The sequence below is a fragment of the Vespula pensylvanica genome, chromosome 2 (genome assembly GCF_014466175.1).
Source record: "Vespula pensylvanica isolate Volc-1 chromosome 2, ASM1446617v1, whole genome shotgun sequence".
Classification (NCBI taxonomy): domain Eukaryota; kingdom Metazoa; phylum Arthropoda; class Insecta; order Hymenoptera; family Vespidae; genus Vespula; species Vespula pensylvanica.
Genome location: NC_057686.1, coordinates 17,380,034 through 17,398,923, shown reverse-complemented (window position 1 = coordinate 17,398,923; position 18,890 = coordinate 17,380,034). Strand labels below are relative to the sequence as shown.

General features: G+C 32.6%; 1 protein-coding gene across 1 annotated transcript; it reads right to left on the bottom strand.

Annotated features, from left to right (window-relative positions):
- Positions 1-9,989: 9,989 nt before the first annotated feature.
- Positions 9,990-15,152, bottom strand: LOC122637963 (kynurenine/alpha-aminoadipate aminotransferase, mitochondrial-like). The gene is made up of 8 exons (XM_043830515.1): positions 14,773-15,152; positions 14,418-14,605; positions 13,646-13,816; positions 12,505-12,765; positions 12,151-12,330; positions 11,318-11,444; positions 10,869-11,077; positions 9,990-10,622 (listed from the first exon to the last, which is right to left on the bottom strand). The coding sequence occupies exons 1-8, from the start codon at positions 14,879-14,881 to the stop codon at positions 10,548-10,550; spliced, it is 1,320 nt and encodes a 439-aa protein (XP_043686450.1). The 5' UTR covers positions 14,882-15,152; the 3' UTR covers positions 9,990-10,547.
- Positions 15,153-18,890: the final 3,738 nt, after the last annotated feature.

Sequence of the window (18,890 nt, the reverse complement as noted above, 5' to 3'; positions counted from 1 at the left end):
TGGAGTAGAGTCGAATTCGTTCCAAAACCCCCCTTACATTATCGGGACCGCTAGCTACCCTATTGGATTAGGAGACCCCATAGAGGGAAAAATGTAATATAAAAGGCTTACCGACTAAGCTGTTAATATGTTGTACGACGATGTGTCCACGGCGAGACTATGTATATATTACCACCCGTGTTCTCGAGCATATGCCCATAGTGATCGCCTTTATACGTTTCGTGTACTGACTTTTATATATATACATATATATTTTTTTTTGTAAGAGTAATATTATATATAAAAAAAAATATATATATATACATGTATATATAAATTTTTCTTCGTTCATTATCATAATACGAATTTTTCTATCTATTTTATAATTTTACCTACCAATCTATTTATTTTTATCATACACCTATCTATTAACTAGATATATAATTAAAAAAAATTTTCTTCTGGTCGAATCGCTCGAATATAATCTGAAAGAAAAATCATAAAAATGTTAACCTTCCATACATCATAATATTCTCGATACAATATTTAATATCATCTATATAAAATTAAAACGAAGATTAAAATATCTTATATGAAATTAAATAATAATTACTCTTTACAAGATGTCGTGGAAGAATTTTATGTACGTACTTTCGGTGTCGAGAGCTGAGGCGTAATAACGACGTTGAACGTTCCTTCGAATAAAACGAAAACATACCTATTATTTGGTAATGTATATAAAATGACAATACACATATACGAGGATTTATCTTATAACCTTGTACTAACGTTTGTATCTTACGTACGTAAACAATATGTAAAGAGGAGAACGTCTTTGAATCAGTCTCGTCTTAAATGTCGAACGTTAAACATCTGATCGTCTGATAATTTATATATACTTATCCGTATTAGAATTTATTTTTTATTATATATATATATATGTGTGTGTGTGCGTATGTATGTGTGTGCGTGTGCGTTTTCTAATTAATTTTTCTAAAACATTTATATCATTTATTTAAACGAGCATTGAAGAATATATTTCAAAAAGATTCATCACACTCATATATTATCTCGTATCATTATCAATATTTACATGCGTTAGTCTCATAACTGCGATTCATTCTATGCGTTACGATCCTGTCAGCGAAACGACCTCCCATAAGGATGACCATTCTTCTACGTATGTATATATGTGTAGGTATATAAGCACATATACATAAATATACCCATATAAATAAGAGAAAGTTGCGTAGAAAGATGTTGTAGAACGAACAACACTTAATATATTTGCCTTTGAATTACGCCCTCGTGTCGACACGGGTATCTTCTGAAAAGAATGAAAGAAAGAAAGAAAGAGATAGATAGATAGAGAAAGAGAAGAGAGAGAGAGAGAGAGAGAGAGAGAGAGAGAGAGAGAAATATAGGAGGATTCACGTGGGTCAAGAGAGGGGGAGAATGAAATGCCACGTGGCGACGCGTGCCGTGAAAACTAATTGAGATATAAAATTTATTTGGCACTGGCTTGTCAAAAACGATGCTCGTCTTCGATTCTCGATGTAAAAATAAAAAAAAAAAAAATATAGAAGAAAGAAAGAAAAAAAAAAAGAGAAAACAAGGATAGACGATAATCCTCTTCGATTAAACGTTATTTTAATTATTATAATGAATAGTTGAAACTATTATAATTTTTTAACTATTACAGTTTTGTTATAATGGTTGAATAATCTATAAGTTTTGTAACTATTGTTATTAATAGTTATTATCTTGTAAGTGTATAATTGTTACGAAGAAAGAAAGTTCGCTGATAATTGTATTTCTAAGTTTGATTGGATTTTTCGAGTTAGAAATCTTATTGAAAATAATTTTCTATATTTATCTTGTTTTTCTTTCTTTTTTTTTCTTTTCTTTTTTTTTTTCCTAAGAATTTTAATTCGACGGATGAAAATTTTTAATTACAGTGGGTAATTGTTTTTGATTTATAGATTTTTATATAATTGTATAGTTTAGTGAAAAATTATTAAGCATGATGCTGTAGGCTTAGTAATTTTTAATTAAATAAATACAAATACAAATGTTCATATGACATTACAATAATTTTATATATTAGATCAGTTTCAGGGATCAATTCATTATCTATGGTGAATATCAGATTGTTTATCAATATAATTTTAATTCAATTCATATATTTGTTTTAATATCTATTATAAGTACAAATGTTAGATCGATATTGAATCTGTCTTATATCTTATATAATTTGTTAGAAATTGATCAAATGTCAATACGCGTACATACATATATGTATATATATATTTTTTTTTAATTAAGAGCAAACTTTCCGTGTGTTCTTTTTTCTTTTTTATTTCCTTTTTTCTTTTTTTTTTTTTTTTTTTGATTAATATCAATAAAATTAAATTTAATTAATACCAACATATTTTTAAATATTCGACCAATTTTATTCGACCAATATTTGATGAGGTCTCATGTAAATACACATACCACAGTACAAATTGAAAAGAAATTCCAGATCAACTACAAAATTATATCCATTAATAATTTATAATCGATTGACAAAATATACATATATGTACATGTCAAATACGTATTTGGGTCATAGAAAATGATACGAAAACATAGAAAACTGATGAATTTTTCAATAGTGAAATTCAAACCGAACGATAAATTTTTCCAAAGATATCAATTCAATTTGAATAGATTAATAAGAGTAACGAGGACGACGAGATACGGGATAAACCGTAGAGATAAGAAAAATAAAGACAAAGATAAAGATCGACGGGTAAAGAAACGGAGAGGGGAGGAAAACAAGAAAAAAATGAAAAAAAGAAGAGAAAGAAGAGAGAAAGAGAAAGAGAGAGATGTTATAGGAGACTGTTCGATATAGGTAGCAATCCGGCAGTCTGCAGTTAATTTAGAGGCCATTTCCTCTGTAAATAGCCAATAAAAGCGCGGCGTGCGCGCGCGCTCCCGCGAAAGAGAACACTGGAGTGGGAAACGGAACGGTAGAAGAGCGAACGAACGAACGAACGAACGAACGAACGAACGAACGAATGAAAGAGAACGAGAGAGAGAGAGAGAGAGAGAGAGAGAGAGAGAGAGAGAGAGGGTGCGGGCGACGGGTGTACGAGACGGGACGCAATATTATAAAATTTAATGTCTTGGTTTACGGCCCACGAAGCCGGCTATAACCTCCCTTCGATATTTACTGGGCAATCGCGGCTCTATATTGGCCCCCTTCGCAATCCACCCCCACCTAACCCCTCACTCTCATTCTCTGTCTCACCCTCCTCTCTCTTTCTACTTTCAGAGACCATGTCACTGTTTCGCGTTCAAGCATGTTTCTATATTTTTCTCTTTCTCTCTCTCTTTCTTTCTCTCTCTCTCTCTCTCTCTCTGTCTTTCTTTCTCTTTGTCTTTCTTTCTTTCTCTTATGTAATAATATCGCACGTCGATGAGTACTTAGTTAGTTGTCATAATAGAAGTTTCAAACGTTTGAGAAAATGTTCTTGATTATTTGTTGACAAGGGTAATAACGAAATTTGTGTCTATCTATTATTATGTCCGTGCGTATCTGTGTATTGAAAGAATCGAAGATATTAACTCTTGAAACTTTCGAGAAGAATTTTGAAATCATTGATCGTGATAGATTCAATGATTTTTATTAGATGAATTAGTCGTATGAAGGGTTTGTTAAATGGTCGTACTTATACGATGATTTGAAAACTGGAAATAAAGCTTTCGATCGGGGCCGTAGGTTTGTTTAGATTTTTCACGGTGGTGGGGATGGAATGAAAGAAGGTGGGAACAAGAGAGAGAGAGAGAGAGAGAGAAAGAGAGATGGTAGACTTTATTCACTGATATCGGATATATGAGAATGTTTAACAGGATCTCAGTGACGTGTTATCGAACGCCAACCGATTCAGTTTTTCTCTGCGAATAGATTTAAAAAAAATAATCTCTCTCTTCTCTTTCTCTCTCTCTCTCTCTCTCTCTCTTTCCTCTGTTTTCTTTCTCGGTTCTACCATCTATCTATCTTTCTTTCTATTTATCTCTATGTTGGGAAGCACGGTGTTCTTTTTTTTAAGACGGCAACCGAACACGATGTGGTCCGGTCCAATCCAGTCGATGCAGGAAGCTCTCACTGAGGAGAAATTAATTTAATGGGTCGGTGAACTTAAATCGATCCATTATCGTATCTCTATGGAAATAAAAAATAGGATCCGTCCTGGGGAAATGTCGACACTTTTATCGTTTTCATTTAGAACGTGGATATTTGTTTCGTTTTTTTTTCTCTTTTTCTTTCTCTCTCTCTCTCTCTCTCTCTCTCTCTCTCTCTCTCTCTCTCTTTCGTCTGCTCTTTTTTTCTTCTTCTTTCTGTCCATCTATCCGTCCGTCCGTCCGTCCGTCCATCCGTCCATTCGTACATCCCTTTTTCTTTCTGAAATCATTATTATAAAATGCGAATGGTAGTGAGTTATTATCATATGAAAAAATGGAGCGGAAAAAAGACGAACTACACACACACATATGCAGAGAGATTAAAAAGAGTTAACTAATTTCTTCATGAACAGATTCGTGAATAAAAATAGAACGTTTGATTGGTTACGACGACCGAAACTTTGGTCGGAAATGAAAATAGGTTTCTCATATTGATAACGTTGGCTCATTATGTAATGAAATAAGCTTTTCTATTACTTCTTTTTATTTTATCTTTTCTTTTTTTTCTCTTTTACTTCTCTCTCCTTTTTTATCTTTTCTTATTTCTTTTTCTTTTTGTTTTCTTTTTTTCTTTTTTTTTTCCTCTTGTATCTCAGACAAACGACGTTTAACTTTCGTCGATCCTTATCCGTTCCGTATATAAGCACAGATGTTCATCTTCGGACGATACGAACGGTCAGCGAACTTGTTCTAAAATTAATCTTATCTATGACGAGTTACATTAGTATAGAGACTCCTTAACGAAATTTCGCAAGAAATCTTAAGACATCGTAAGAAAATCCAACGGCGTTCGGTTTATTTCGATTATATTCAATTTATTTAAATCAAACGAGAAACGAGATTGACGACAATACGAGCGAAAGTCTTTTTTTTTCAACCCCGCTACCGCGTAATTATTACATATAATTATTAATGAAAATTATAATTATTAATAAGATTATTAATAATAATTATTTTACGTATATATATATATATATATATATATATGTAATTATATTTTCTTATCTTGTACGAGAAAATGATCTTATTTAAAAGTTGTAGTATCTGGGTTATTGTATATTCGTACTTAATACAATTTAAAAAAAAAAACTGTCGTAATCGAAACTTGTGTTGGAAGGAAAAGTAAACGTTAAAAATTTCAGATGTCAAGAGAAATAATTAATAAAGTTAACTAAAGCGTAGAATAATATATATACACGAAGTTCCTGATAATTTTTAATATTACGAGATGTTGCATAGAGGGTTAACAGAATAAAATTTTATTAATACGTATTTATAGTATTTATCTGATCGCGTTCGATTATTTTTCAATAAGAATAATCTAATGGAAAAAAATAGGAAAAGGAAAGGGTAAAACCTAAATGTACGATTAAAATAAAATAATAAAGCGTTCTGTATGAAAAGCAAAAAAAAAAAACAAAAAAAAAAAAGAAAAAAAATAATAGGGGATGGGACAGTACACGATAAATTAATAAAAGAGAACCAACCAAAGTAAAGAAAGAAGTAGTACGCTAAATATTCGGTCGACGTATCGCAAGACGTCCCTGAGAAATACGAAGTCTGCGAAGTTGGCAATATACAAGGGTGAAACGTCGCGTTCTTCTCTCGTAGACGAGGATGCAGTTGCGTGAAAAATAGTAGGACGTTCTTTTGCGCAAGGATACATTATTTTTCATTTATACATTGCATCTACGTTTAAAAGTTAAAGTCTTTCAATACATAGATATATATATGTATGTATGTATGTATGTATGTGTGTGTGAGTGAATGTATGTATAGACCATAGATTACGTAGATATCAGAATAGTAAGATCAAATAAAATGAGATAAATTAATATTAATAACGATTTACTAATTAATGTACAATTAATAACGAGTACAATGATCAACGAAAAGGAGTATCCAACATTTCAAATGGAAATTGTTTGTTTGAGGACGGAAAAAAAGGGAGAAAATAAAAAGAAGAAAAGAAAAGGAAAAACGTAGAAAATAAAGAAGTAGAAGAAGAAGAAGGGGAAGAAGAACAAGAAGAAGAAAAAATAGGAAAAAAAAAAGAAAAAAAAAAGAAATAGAAGAAGAAGAAGAAGAAGAAAGGAGAAACGTGTAATAAGGGAACACGAACGAAGGATCCGAGGGCAAACAGAACGGTGGCTATTCTTTACTGGGTCTGCTCGTGCTTATCCACGTGATATAGCGATCCCTTTTTCTCCGACCGTAAGGAAGGAATTTTTATCGTGATATAATGGCGATGGGCACGGCAGCCCTTTTTACCAGCTCGAATAAGAAGGCAAGGTAAGGGATGGCAAAGCAAGGGAAGGGAGAAGGAAAGGGAAGGTAAAGTAAGGTATAAGGTAAGGTAAGGTAAGGTAAGGTAAGGTAAGGTAAGGTAAGGCGAGGTAGGGTAAGGCAAGAAGTCAAGTCGACTCAATTCAACTCAACTGAACTCAACTCAACTGAACTCAACTCAACTCAAGGCGAGAGTAAGCGAGTAAGCAAGCAGACAGGCAGACAAGCAAGCAAGCAAGCAAGCAAGAAAACAAGTAAGCGAGCAAGCATGAGACAGACAGACCAACCCGTAAGGCTGACGGAGCGTTCTCGGCATGCTTTCTGTGCTCTTGATAGTCCTGTGTGTTGGTATTAGTAATAATGATAATAATCATAATAATAATAATAGTATTAGTAGTACTACTACTAGTAATAGTAGTAGTAGTAGTAGTAGTAGTAGTAGTAGTAGGAGTGTAATATGGTATAGTCCTAGTGTGTAAGTTCGTAGGGTGTAGGAAAAGGGATCTATCTCTCCCGGATAGTCCGGGTAGGTGCTCTTTCTCCGTATCGCGAGGGATGAGCAGGGCAGCACAGCTACACAGAAACGGCAAAACACAAGACACTGGGAGAGAAGGAGGAGGAGGAGAAGGTTGGAGAAGCGAGAGAAGGAGCAAGAGAAGGAAGAGGAAGAGAAGGTGGAGGTGGAGGACGAGGAAGAGGTGGAGGTGAGAGAGGACCGGCGAGGTAGCGACGTCACCACGGAAATCAAGAGTAATGCCAACACGAAACTGCACTACCCCTCGCGCGCACCCTTGCCAACATCTCTCTTTCTCTCCCTCTCATTCTCTCTCTCTCTCTCTCTCTGTTTCTCTCTAGCTATCTATCTCTCACCATCTCTCTCTCTCTCTCTTTCTCTCTCTCTCTTTCTCTCTATCTCTATCTCTATCTTTCACGCAGCCCCTTTATCTCTGTCTCTCTTCTTCTTGTACTCTTTCGTTTCGCTCGAACCCTCGCTTTCTCTCTCTCTCTCTCTCTCTCTCTCTCTCTCTCTCTCTCTTTCTCTTTCTCTCCCCCTTTCCTGTCTTCTCTACTCCTCTTTCACCACCTCCTCGTCTCACCTTCCGATCTCACCTACCCCCGGGGAATAACTCCCTCGCCTCCCGTGTTATATAGACCGGTACCGTTGGTCCGGAGGTAGCGGAGGATGAGAAAAGAGAGAGAGAGAGAGAGAGAGAGAGAAAGAGAGAGAGAGAACACGTATCAGCTATAGGGTTCCAGTCTGATACGAGGGTGAGCCCCAACGATTCTCTCATGCTTTCGCTTTTTTCCACCCTATACCACCCTCACCCATCCCCCCATCTCGACCATCCTCTGTTACTACACACCTCAGTCCAACCTGAACTCTTCTCTTTCTACAGATTTCTTTTTCTTTTTCTTTTTCTTTACCTTTTTCTTTTCCATTTTCTTTTTCTTTTGCTTTCTTCTTCTTTGTACAAGCTTCTCGTGCTCCCAGACCTTTTTGTTCATACACGAATTCGTCCTTTTGACATCTTCGAAGAATCCTATCTGATCTTTCGTTTAACGCTTTCGTCGTTTCTTTTTGTCAGAATGATTTCGCGTTGGATGTAGCGTAGAAAATTGTATGATTTCGTTTAAAAATATCATTGTAACGTCATTGTAGCGCGAGCGAGAACCTACTTACGCGATTCTCGATGAGAAGAACGTTCCTTCTCCTCCTTCTTCTTCTCCCTCTCCTCCTCCTCCACCTCCTCCTCCATTTCCTTCTCCTTCTCCACCTTCTTCTCCTTCTCCTCCTACGAGATTTCAATTTCTAATTAAAGAAAGAGCACCCGGTTAAGTAGAAAGCGAAATACCCCCAAAGTACCTTTTGTAATTCGATTACGTGCCACGTTTTCTTTTCCTTTCCTTTCCTTTCCTTTCTTTTTCTTTTTCTTTTTTGTTTCTTTCCTTTTTTTTTTTTTTCTTTTCCTTCATTCGCCATTTTCTCCCCATGTATGCCTTCCCTCTCTAATAATTGAAGATAACGTTCGATTAATTTGATTAATCGTGTTATAATCGATGAGAAAGAAAGTATCGAGAATCCTCGATACGATCTTCCAATCTTTTTTCTTCTTCTTTCTTTTTTTTCTTCCACTCTCTCCCTCCCTCTCTCTCTCTCTCTCTCTCTCTCTCTCTCTCTCTCTCTCTCTCTTACCTTGTGTCTTTTATCTTCGAATAAACATCGGATTATTCGGTTAAAACTAAAAGGTGAGATTAGCGACTTTTAACCGAAAGTTTCGATTGTGTCGTTAAGGGTAAGGGTAAAGGAGAGAAAGAGAGAGAAAGAGAGAGAGAGAGAGAAGGAAGGAGAAAAGTGGTCCGGTTCTTTTTCCCCCTTCAAATCTTCAGCTTCGAAAATGTGCCCATTCGTATGATCGGCCTATATTCTCGTAGACCCTTGTGGCATAGGATCTTCTTCAAGAGAGAGAAAAAGATAAAGAGAGAGAAAGAGAGAAAGAGGTCCTTTAATATACACTATATCTTCGAGCACGAGCCTAGGGATTTCCTCTTTTGGTCTTCCATCTTACGAAGATACAAGTCGGTTTTCTTAAATCCGTCATCGTGTGTCTATACTCGATATACCTATCTATACAAGACTTATCGGCAATGCTATTACATTTTTCTAGGATCACTATTATACTTAAATATATATCATGTATGTATGTGTTTCTATGTGTGTCTTTGTGTGCGTACAAAAGAAATAAATAATAATTTTATATGATAATAATTAATAAATAATGAACACACAAATAATGATTTAATATCGATTTATCTAGAATGATAATAATAAAATGTTGATTTATCTATCAAATATCTTTTATATATAAAAAATCGCGATTCAATCATATAAATCTGTATAATTAACTTACTACGTTCTAACGCAATCTCTCTCTCTCTCTCTCTCTCTTTCTCAAATCAAATTCCATTTCGATATGTATAACTGCGTGAAATTAAATTGATAATCGATGATTTTCAGAAAATATTTTTCATCGATCGTTACTTTTTCATCGTTTCAATTCGATGAACGGTTTAAAGTAATAATGAAAACGATTAGTATTTTCTGTGTGAAACAAGTTGTTTCTTCGTTTTATCGTCGAAACGAATTTCTCGCCCTTGGGATTCCTCGATCGGGGACACATGCAGAAGACCGCACGAACGGATCTCTCATCTATTTGATATTGTAGCAGATTAAATTAAATCCGGCAAATTAATTGGTAGTTAGGATGTTTAGCGTTAAGTGAGAGTGTGGTATCTCCTACCGTTTCTACTCCTTCATAAAAGTAACTCTTTTCCTTTCTATCTCGATTTAACTTCCATCCTTTTCTCGCAAGAATTTTTTTTTCTTTCTTTCTTTTTTTTTTTTTTTTTTTTTTTTTTTTATAAATTTCTTTCTTATCTCGTTATTTCCTAAACAAACTTAACAACGATAAAAAAATCTGAGTAGGTCGATGTTAAAGCAATTTTCCATTTATTAACAAAACTTAATCGTGAAATGATACAATACTTAATTACTAATAGATTATCGTAAATGTTTATATGTTATTGTGTCGTTGTAAGACAATGTAAGAAAGAGAAAAAACCATTATACATTGTAATCTCGAAATATAATCAACGAAAATTATAAATCGTTGAAATTATCAAAACACTCGGATACCCTTGTTCGCAATGGATCAAGTCGATATGGTAATTGTTAAAAATTATTTTATCATAAATATCCTCGATCGTACAGATGTCGTTTCCTTACGAGCGTCATACCTTCGCGATGAACTCAATCGGCAAAGGAATGATTCGGTATCCCAAGAAAATTCCCTTTTTACCGACTGACCGTAAAACCCCTACGGTCGATAAAATATATGATCCCATTTCGTTCATGATTTTCCTCGTTATTCCATCAGGATAAACGGAGGAATTTATATCAATTCGTAGGTCGCAAGATATCTTGAAATAGCTTGCCGACAAATTCATGAATATCATGTAAAAAATGAATTCATTCGTATCAATTCTGATTGTCATGAATTTAAATTCTGCAAAGAGTTATTTTCGGCTAATTCCGTTCTTATTAGATATGCCAATCTTTCCATTGCCTGTATAATACAGAAAACATATTTTATTTATTTTTTTTTTTTTTTTTACTCCATTTATCAATTTATCGAAAATATTTTAATCAAATTTATCGTTCAGTTGCATACGTAAAGTTTAAATACTTTCGAAAATTGTCCGACCGATGGTAAAAAAAACAATTTTTCTTAGAGATTACCAACCGATGGTAAAGGATCGATTGAACGTAAACAAGTCTTTACCATTAACAGATACAATTGAAAAATACGTACCAGGTTCATTTCTTCGTAGGATGCTTTCGAAAAACATGCTCTTATGGCATTAGAAGGTTTCGTCGGATCCTTTGTAAAGGATGCACCTGGTGCCATGATAACTCCTTCAGCTATACCTCTCTGCATCATCATTTGCCACGTATCAGTGATACCTCGTACTTTGATCCATAAAAAGAATCCACTGTTCGGTATAACAAAATCGACCAATCCTATAAAAATTCAACTCTTTCAATTCGACTCTTTTTTCTTATCCAAAATTATAATTAATATATTACGATATTTATAATATATATATATATATATATATATATATATATATAATTACAATTAATATATATTATATATAAATATGTATTATTAATTAAAATCAATTTTTTATTTCTATATTGAAAAAAGAAAAATAAAATAAAACGCAAAAAAGGATTCATTAAATCTTTCTTCAAATTTACCGTTTAAATGTTTTTCAACCAGAGACACTATAATATCTCTGCGTTCCTTGTAGAAATATTTTATACGATTCATATGATTCATCAAACCCTCGTATCCCCATATCTTGAGAAGATTGTACAGCATCACCTAAGAGTAACCAATACAAATTATCAATATCATTTTTTCCTGCATTATGAGTTTTACGATAACCTATTGATAACGTTTTACGGTCGTGATAAGGCTCGACACGCGCCATCGTCTCTCTCTTTCTCTCTCTCTCTCTCTCTCTTTCTCTTTCTCCCTCTTTTTTACTTTCTATTTGATGTTTTACATTAAAATTGATAATTAAACGAAGGCGTGCTAAGATTCTCGACATTTGACGAATATTTCATCGTATGAACTGAGTGAATAATATTTACATATTGGCGTACGCTTTTTATTTATCAAGCATTTATCAAAATGTTTAAATGTCTATATATATATATATATGTTGTTATCTATTTTGTAATAATATTATATATAATTGAATATATAATCAAAATCTAGATATTGCCTATTTTATGCAAATATTAACAATTCCGATTGAAAAGCTTTTTAATATACCGTATTAAGATAATTCAAACTCGATCTATCTTTTACATCTAAGATATATTTAATACATATTTTTATAAGTAATGAATGAATTTAACGATTAGATATGTAGAAAGGAGAAAGGAGAAAAAAGAAGAAAGTATTAATTCGTACATACGATGTCAAAATATTAATAATATTTAGATTGAAATATTCTCTATAATGTCTATACCATATTAAGATATTAGAAGGAAATTTGTAGAAAAATTATATATATACCAACCTGAGATAACGAGGGTGCATGCAGGTGACTACTTTGTAAGTGAAGTTCAATACTGGCTAAAAGAGGCGCTGGGGCTGTTATAAAGCCGATTCTCATACCGCTGCTAATGACTTTAGAAAAGGAATCCAATCTGATAACACGTCCTTCCGTATCAAGAGATAAAAATGATTTAGGTTTTTCCTGTAATCGATTAAAAAATTCGATGATTCTTATTAGAAAAAAAAAAAAAAAAAAAAAAAGAAAAAAAATTAAATGAAATAAAACAAGAAAATTACTTTCTTTTAATTAACATATTTTGTTTTATTGATACATTATATATATATATGTATATATGTATATACGATAAATACTCACGTCACTATAACTTAAGAAGCAATAAGGATCATCATCGAGAATTAAAAAATCATATTCGCAGGCCAACCTGTAGATTTCTTTCCTTCTTTCAAGTGGTATAATAACACCAGTCGGATTAGCACCCGTTGCATTGACGTACATAATTTTCGGCATTTTTTTTCCCGAAAGTAGTCGCTCTCTTAAAATATCTCTCATGGCTTCCGGTATTATTCCAAGATCGTCTTGTGGAATTGATATTAATTCTGCTTGATGAGGCGTCACCTTTTGATTATCGAATAAACCATGAATAATATATTCAAATATTAAATAAGATGATTATACATATATATATATATACACATATAGATAGATAAGAAATGTTGACATTAACGAATACTATTGTATATTTGTGTTAAATGTTGTCGCTCTGGTATTATCGCTTTGGTTACACAAATATCAAAATCATGATATTATATAATTCCTATAACATTTCATATATTACGACAATAATAATGACAAAAAGAAAAGGAAAAAGAGAAAGAAAGAAAGAAAGAAAGAAAGAAAGAAAGAAAGAAAGAAAGAAAGAGAGAAAGAAAGAGATTGCGTCATGTTTGATCGTCGATTAATCTCTGTGAAATATGAAAAATCAAGGGAACGTATATGTTTATGGATAAATTAATTGCCGATAAGAATATGGAAAATGTATTATCACGGCACGCGCACGATGTTGCATTAAAATAAACAAGCATCTGTTGTACGACATGTCTATACATATATATGTATATATACATAGGTCATATATAAGCGTGTTAAAGTTTGCTTTATCGTTAATCACGCGTCACGTTGGATCCTAATATTTTTTTTTATTCTTATTATTAGTATTATCTGTTTTTTTTTTCTTTTTTTATAATACGCAGACTCTCTCTCTCTCTCTCTCTCTCTCTCTCTCTCTCTGTCTCTCTGTCTCTCTTTCTCTCTCTCTCTCTGTCTTTATAAAACATTTTATTTGATGGGATCGTGTAAACATATTCTATAATTTATTGTCAATAAAAAAATGAAGAGAGATAGAGAAAAAAATGAAGGAAAGACATAACATAAGAAAAAAGAAAAAGAATATGTAAAATGAAAAAGAACGATGAAATATTTGTATATCGATACTGACCACTACTTCGACTCCAGGATAAAAAGGATCGTGTACCAAAATCGGATCACCGGTACCGATCACGGATTCCAACGTTTTGCTAAGACCATCCTGAGCACCGGCGACGATGACAATGTCGCGACTTTCCCAGAGGGGTGGTGCGTGCACCCTCCTTTGGAATTCCCTCAGGGCCTAAAATCAATTTAACGTCGAACGTCGTTAGACACGCGCTATGGCCAATCGTATTATTTCAAAGAAAGAAGAATTTGTGTGTAACGAGTCGGTGAATTACATCAGCGACAATCTCCTGCTAAGAGATGAATGCTTTAGTTAAAGGTTGAAATAATTCGATACGCTTCTATAAATATTAGGAAGTCGTATTTTTCTCTCTATTTTTTATTTTTTTTTTATTTTTTTTTTTAATTTCTCTATAATATAGATGTAATGTAAAAATAATATATATATATATAATTATTTATGTTGTTTAATAAAATATTTCGATTGATATACATATATATATATTATATATGATATTATATATGATAAGATATTAAATGAATAATATTAAATTATTCATATAAACATAATATATATATATATATATATATATATATATATATATATATATATATATGAAATATATTATAGTAATGAATTTTCAATCGAAATTAATTTATACGAAAGAAACAAATTTGTTAGAGTTATAATTTTCGCATATAAAATATAATAATTTTCCCTTATATTTCTCTATTCATTCGCTATTAATAAATTTAAAGAAAATTCATAGAATTACCTGCAGTAGAGGAGGGTAACCTTGAGTAGGTATATACTGAAGGGCCTTACTCAATTCGCTTTTCTCCAAAGTAAAAGACGAACCATCGTATAGTTTGACGGAAATTTCAGTGAACGGGAACGTATTCTCGTTTGGCATACCCTCGGCAAGAGAGACAAGACTTTTCGGTGCTGAATATGCTATTTTTGCTATACACACAAATAAATATATATATATATATAAATATACATACATATATATATATATATATCATGTTATACACATATATACACGTTAATAATATTTTCTAATTATTAATGAGTAAAATTAAACGAATATTATAATTTTTCATATTTTATAATTATTATCGTCTTACTTAATTCTCTTGTTATCACTGATCTTCTTCTTTTCGATAGTTCCGTTTTGTACGACGAATAATCTATCGTAAGGCTACTGCTGTTACTTTGTTTCATTGTAAATGACATAGTACTTTCGTTGATTTTTATAAACCAATAAAGATCAAGAAAAAAGAAAAGAATATATATATATATAATATGTATATATAAATATATATATATGTAAATCAAACAATTGCGAAATACGAAAATAATATTAATTGATGTTAATAAAATAAATTAACATGGAAATAACAGTAAAATTTGCAAAATAATATTGATATGAATCCTTCATGAAGAAATAACTTTCTTTAATAGTAAAGTAAACTTTTCTTCGTCTTCTCGAGAACAACCCTTTCCTTATACTAACGTCGACTCTCGTTTCGTCGGCTTTTATATTTAGCGATAACATTGGTTGCGTCAGATAATATTAATGTATTCGGATAGGAGCGTCTCGAATATCTATGTATGCGTATAATAATAATCGCCTACAATCAAATCGAAAGATAACCGACGTTATCCAATATTCAATATCCAAATGTTTAGAATGACGAATGAATGAAAACAGAAGTAAGTAAAAGTCGAGTTTTCTTTCTTTCTTTTTCATTTACTACTCATTTAATTATTTCTTTTTCTTTGCAATATTATTTCGAGATGAAAATGAAATATTCTCTCTCTCTCTCTCTCTCTCTCTCTCTCTCTCTCTCTCTCTCTCTCCCTTTCTCTATTTGTCTTTTCCAAATAAATTTTTAACATGATTAACTCGTTATCAATTTTTTTCGTGTAAAAAGAAATTTAACGTTAACTTATGATCGTAATCGATCGTTCTATTCTTTCCACTTTTGAATTGTATAAGCACAGATTATTATCGAATTTCGTTGACTAATATATTTTATCTTTTTATCGGGATTTACAATACATAAATCCTTCGCCGATAATGTGCCTTAAAGAAATTAGAAAAAAAATTATGTTAGAATGTCGAAGTTCATTATCACTTTCAGCAGACAGAGAGACGAACAGTGATGAAATCGAGTTCACGACCCATACATACATAAAATAATACGTTTGGTCTATCAAACGTTGTATAGATCGACGTCTAATATGAAAACGTAACTAACACTCGGTCGCATTAATTCCTCTCTCTCTCTCTCTCTCTCTCTCTCTGTCTCTCTCTTTTCATTCTTTTTTCTATTTTATAATAAATAGTACCGCATAAAGTGCTCTAAGCATTGGCAACGCTCGCTTCGATATAAATTATTTTACAAGTCATTAGTCGAGCAAGCGACCGAAATAGACGAACAATATCTATTATTATCGTCGTAGATAAGAAAGAAAGTATGGATTGACGTCCAAACGGTTTTGACAATTGCGATGTTAAAAAAAAATATCTTATGCTTCTTACTACCTTTCCTTTTCTTTTTCCTTTTTTTTCCTTCTTTTCCGTCTCCTTTTTTTTTCTTTTTTTTTCAACGAAAATAGAACGAGATAAACGAAGAGTGAATATCGAAAAGGAGAAAGAAAGAAAGAGAGAGAGAGAGAGAGAGAGAGAGAGAGAGAGGGAGATTTTTTTAATCTTTCTCTTTTAAGGGGAAAAAAAAGGAAGCACGAACGAAGGAAGGAAAGCAAGCCTCTTCTCTTGATTTGATTTTCCAGCTTCTTTTTCTTTTATTTCTTCCACGTAATTAAAGGACCCTGCTTGAAAAAGAAAAGAGAAAAAAGAAAATTGAAAATAAAAGAGAACAAGCAATGACTAATTAGCCATAACATTCGATGTAAGGTCGTTGCGTTTATGAATAATAAATGTATGCATGGATAGGGCAGAGATAATCTTCTCTCTCTCTCTCTCTCTCTCTCTCTCTCTCTCTCTCTCTCTCTCTCTCTCTCTCTCTCTCTCTCTCTTTCTCTCCTTCTCTCCGTCTGTCTTTCTTTCTCTCCGTCTCTCTTTCTTTCTCTCTGTCTCTCTCTCTCTCTCTCTCTCTCTCTCTCTCTTTATTATCATAAGCATGCATACATTTGCATCATTATCCTTAATGAATTTTTTTACGAAAATAATTTCATTCCCCTTCTCACCCTTCCTCGCTAACCCCTCTTCTCCCTCTTCTCTTCTTGGCGTACTTAATATAATGTTTTTGTTTTTGTTTTGTTTTCCATTTTTTTTCTTTCTTCCGATTACCGATCCAACGTCGTCGTTCACGTCATAAGCCATCGATAATCTGATGCAAGAAAGCGAACGAATTTACTTAGACGTTAGATTAGTTCGATTTCTTTGGAAAATTTTCCTAATCGTCCTGTCCATCTCCCTCTTCTTATATCCCCTCTCCATACCGCTCCCCTCTCTACCTCTTTAATCTCTCTTTCTAGTCGAGACAAACGATGTGTGTTTTCCGATTCGAGAATCTTTAATGTCGTTTCATAAGAGCCTGATGCAATAATTCAAGTACGTTTCTTTCGTGACTACCTCCGAGAAGGAGAAGAGAAAACATCGAAAAAAAAAAAACAGAAGAAAAAACAGAAAGAAGCATACTTCTAATCAGTATACAACTGATATACTTATACAAGTTTCTTTATATACGTATATACATATACGTTTACATATATATATATATATATGTATATATAAATTTATATATTTACATATATATATATATATATATATATATACACGTTTACATATTATGAATGTATATATTGTGTGTGTGTGTGGTGTGTAATTGTATGTACTCGTATCTATGCACATGGATACACGTATTTACGATCATATTCTCTTTGCGTCATTTCCTTTTTTTTTTTTATTTTTCTATGTTTTTAAATCAAATATAATACACTCTCGATGTTACATCGATAAACAAATTCAATGATTACAATATATATTATATAACACATCCGTATATATTATAATAACAAATTTCCAAAAAAGTAATCAAAAAAAAAAAAGAATATCTAGTAATCGTCTAATCAATTTTTTTCGTCGTCGATTGAGTACCGTCGTCGGACATTTAAACGTTCTTTACAACACGATCATATCGTTTAAAAGACCACGCGCTTCTTCGTTTAAAATAGAATAATGAAAGATAACGAAATTTCTCTTTCCTTCTTTCTCTTTCTTTCTTTCTTTCTTTCTTTCTTTCTCTTTTTACCACTCACCCCCACTCCTCTTTCTTTTTCCGTTCTCCGTTCGTTCTCCCTCAAAACCGTGTTATCTCAATCTCTCTCTCTCTCTCTCTCTCTCTCTTTCTTTCTCTCTCTCTCTCTCTCTCTCTCTCTCTCTCTCTCTTTCTCACTCTCTCTTTCTCTTTATTAAGAACTCTAAGAAGACGATAAATGTAAGGAATAATAAATTCGCGTGATTTCGTTCCCGAGGGAATAACAATTTCATATAACACATCGGGTTATCGCAGTTTTCGTCTCTTTCGTTCGTTAACTCGGTCATTGCCAGTCTCTCTCTCTCTCTCTCTCTCTCTCTCTCTCTCTCTCTCTCTCTCTCTCTTTCTCTCTCTTTCTTTCTTTCTTTTTCTCTCTCTCTCTCTTTCTTACATACACACACATACACACACCTTCTCTCTAATCGTAAGTCTCAGACGAATTTTCTACATTTTTTTTTTTCATACTCTTTTTTTTCCTCTACTTTCAAAAACGTTTTATTATATCGGTTGGTCGATAATACATATGTATATATATATATATATTTTTTTGTAATTGAATTTTTTATTTACCGTATATACGTACGGTGAAGAAGATAATCGACGATATGATAATTTTTTTTCGATCGGAAAAGTAGGGAAAAGAATAAAGAAAGAAAGAAAAATGGAAATTTGAAAGTAAATGATAATTCGAATTCGATATTTAATTCGTATTTACCTGTGTTAAATGGGAATCGAAGATTTTGAAATTATATAGGATCTATCGTGAAATAATCGAACGTTATCTCGTTCCTTGACCCATGGATATAAACGGAACATATAAGAGAATACGTTTCTCTTTATCGTTCTACCAACCGTTACTACTCGAGCATTATATTGTAGAATTAATCTACTCGTGATTCAGAATGATTTTTTTTTTTTTTTTCTAACGAGAAAAATATAGAACGGATAAAGTGGCT

Coding starts and splice junctions, on each gene's coding strand:
- LOC122637963 (XM_043830515.1), bottom strand. CDS start 14,881: ATGTCATTTACAATGAAACAAAGTAACAGCAGTAGCCTTACGATAGAT. Junction 13,817..14,417: donor GTTACCCTCCTCTACTGCAG/GTAATTCTATGA, acceptor AATTGATTTTAG/GCCCTGAGGGAATTCCAAAG. Junction 12,331..12,504: donor GCTTCTTAAGTTATAGTGAC/GTGAGTATTTAT, acceptor AATCGATTACAG/GAAAAACCTAAATCATTTTT.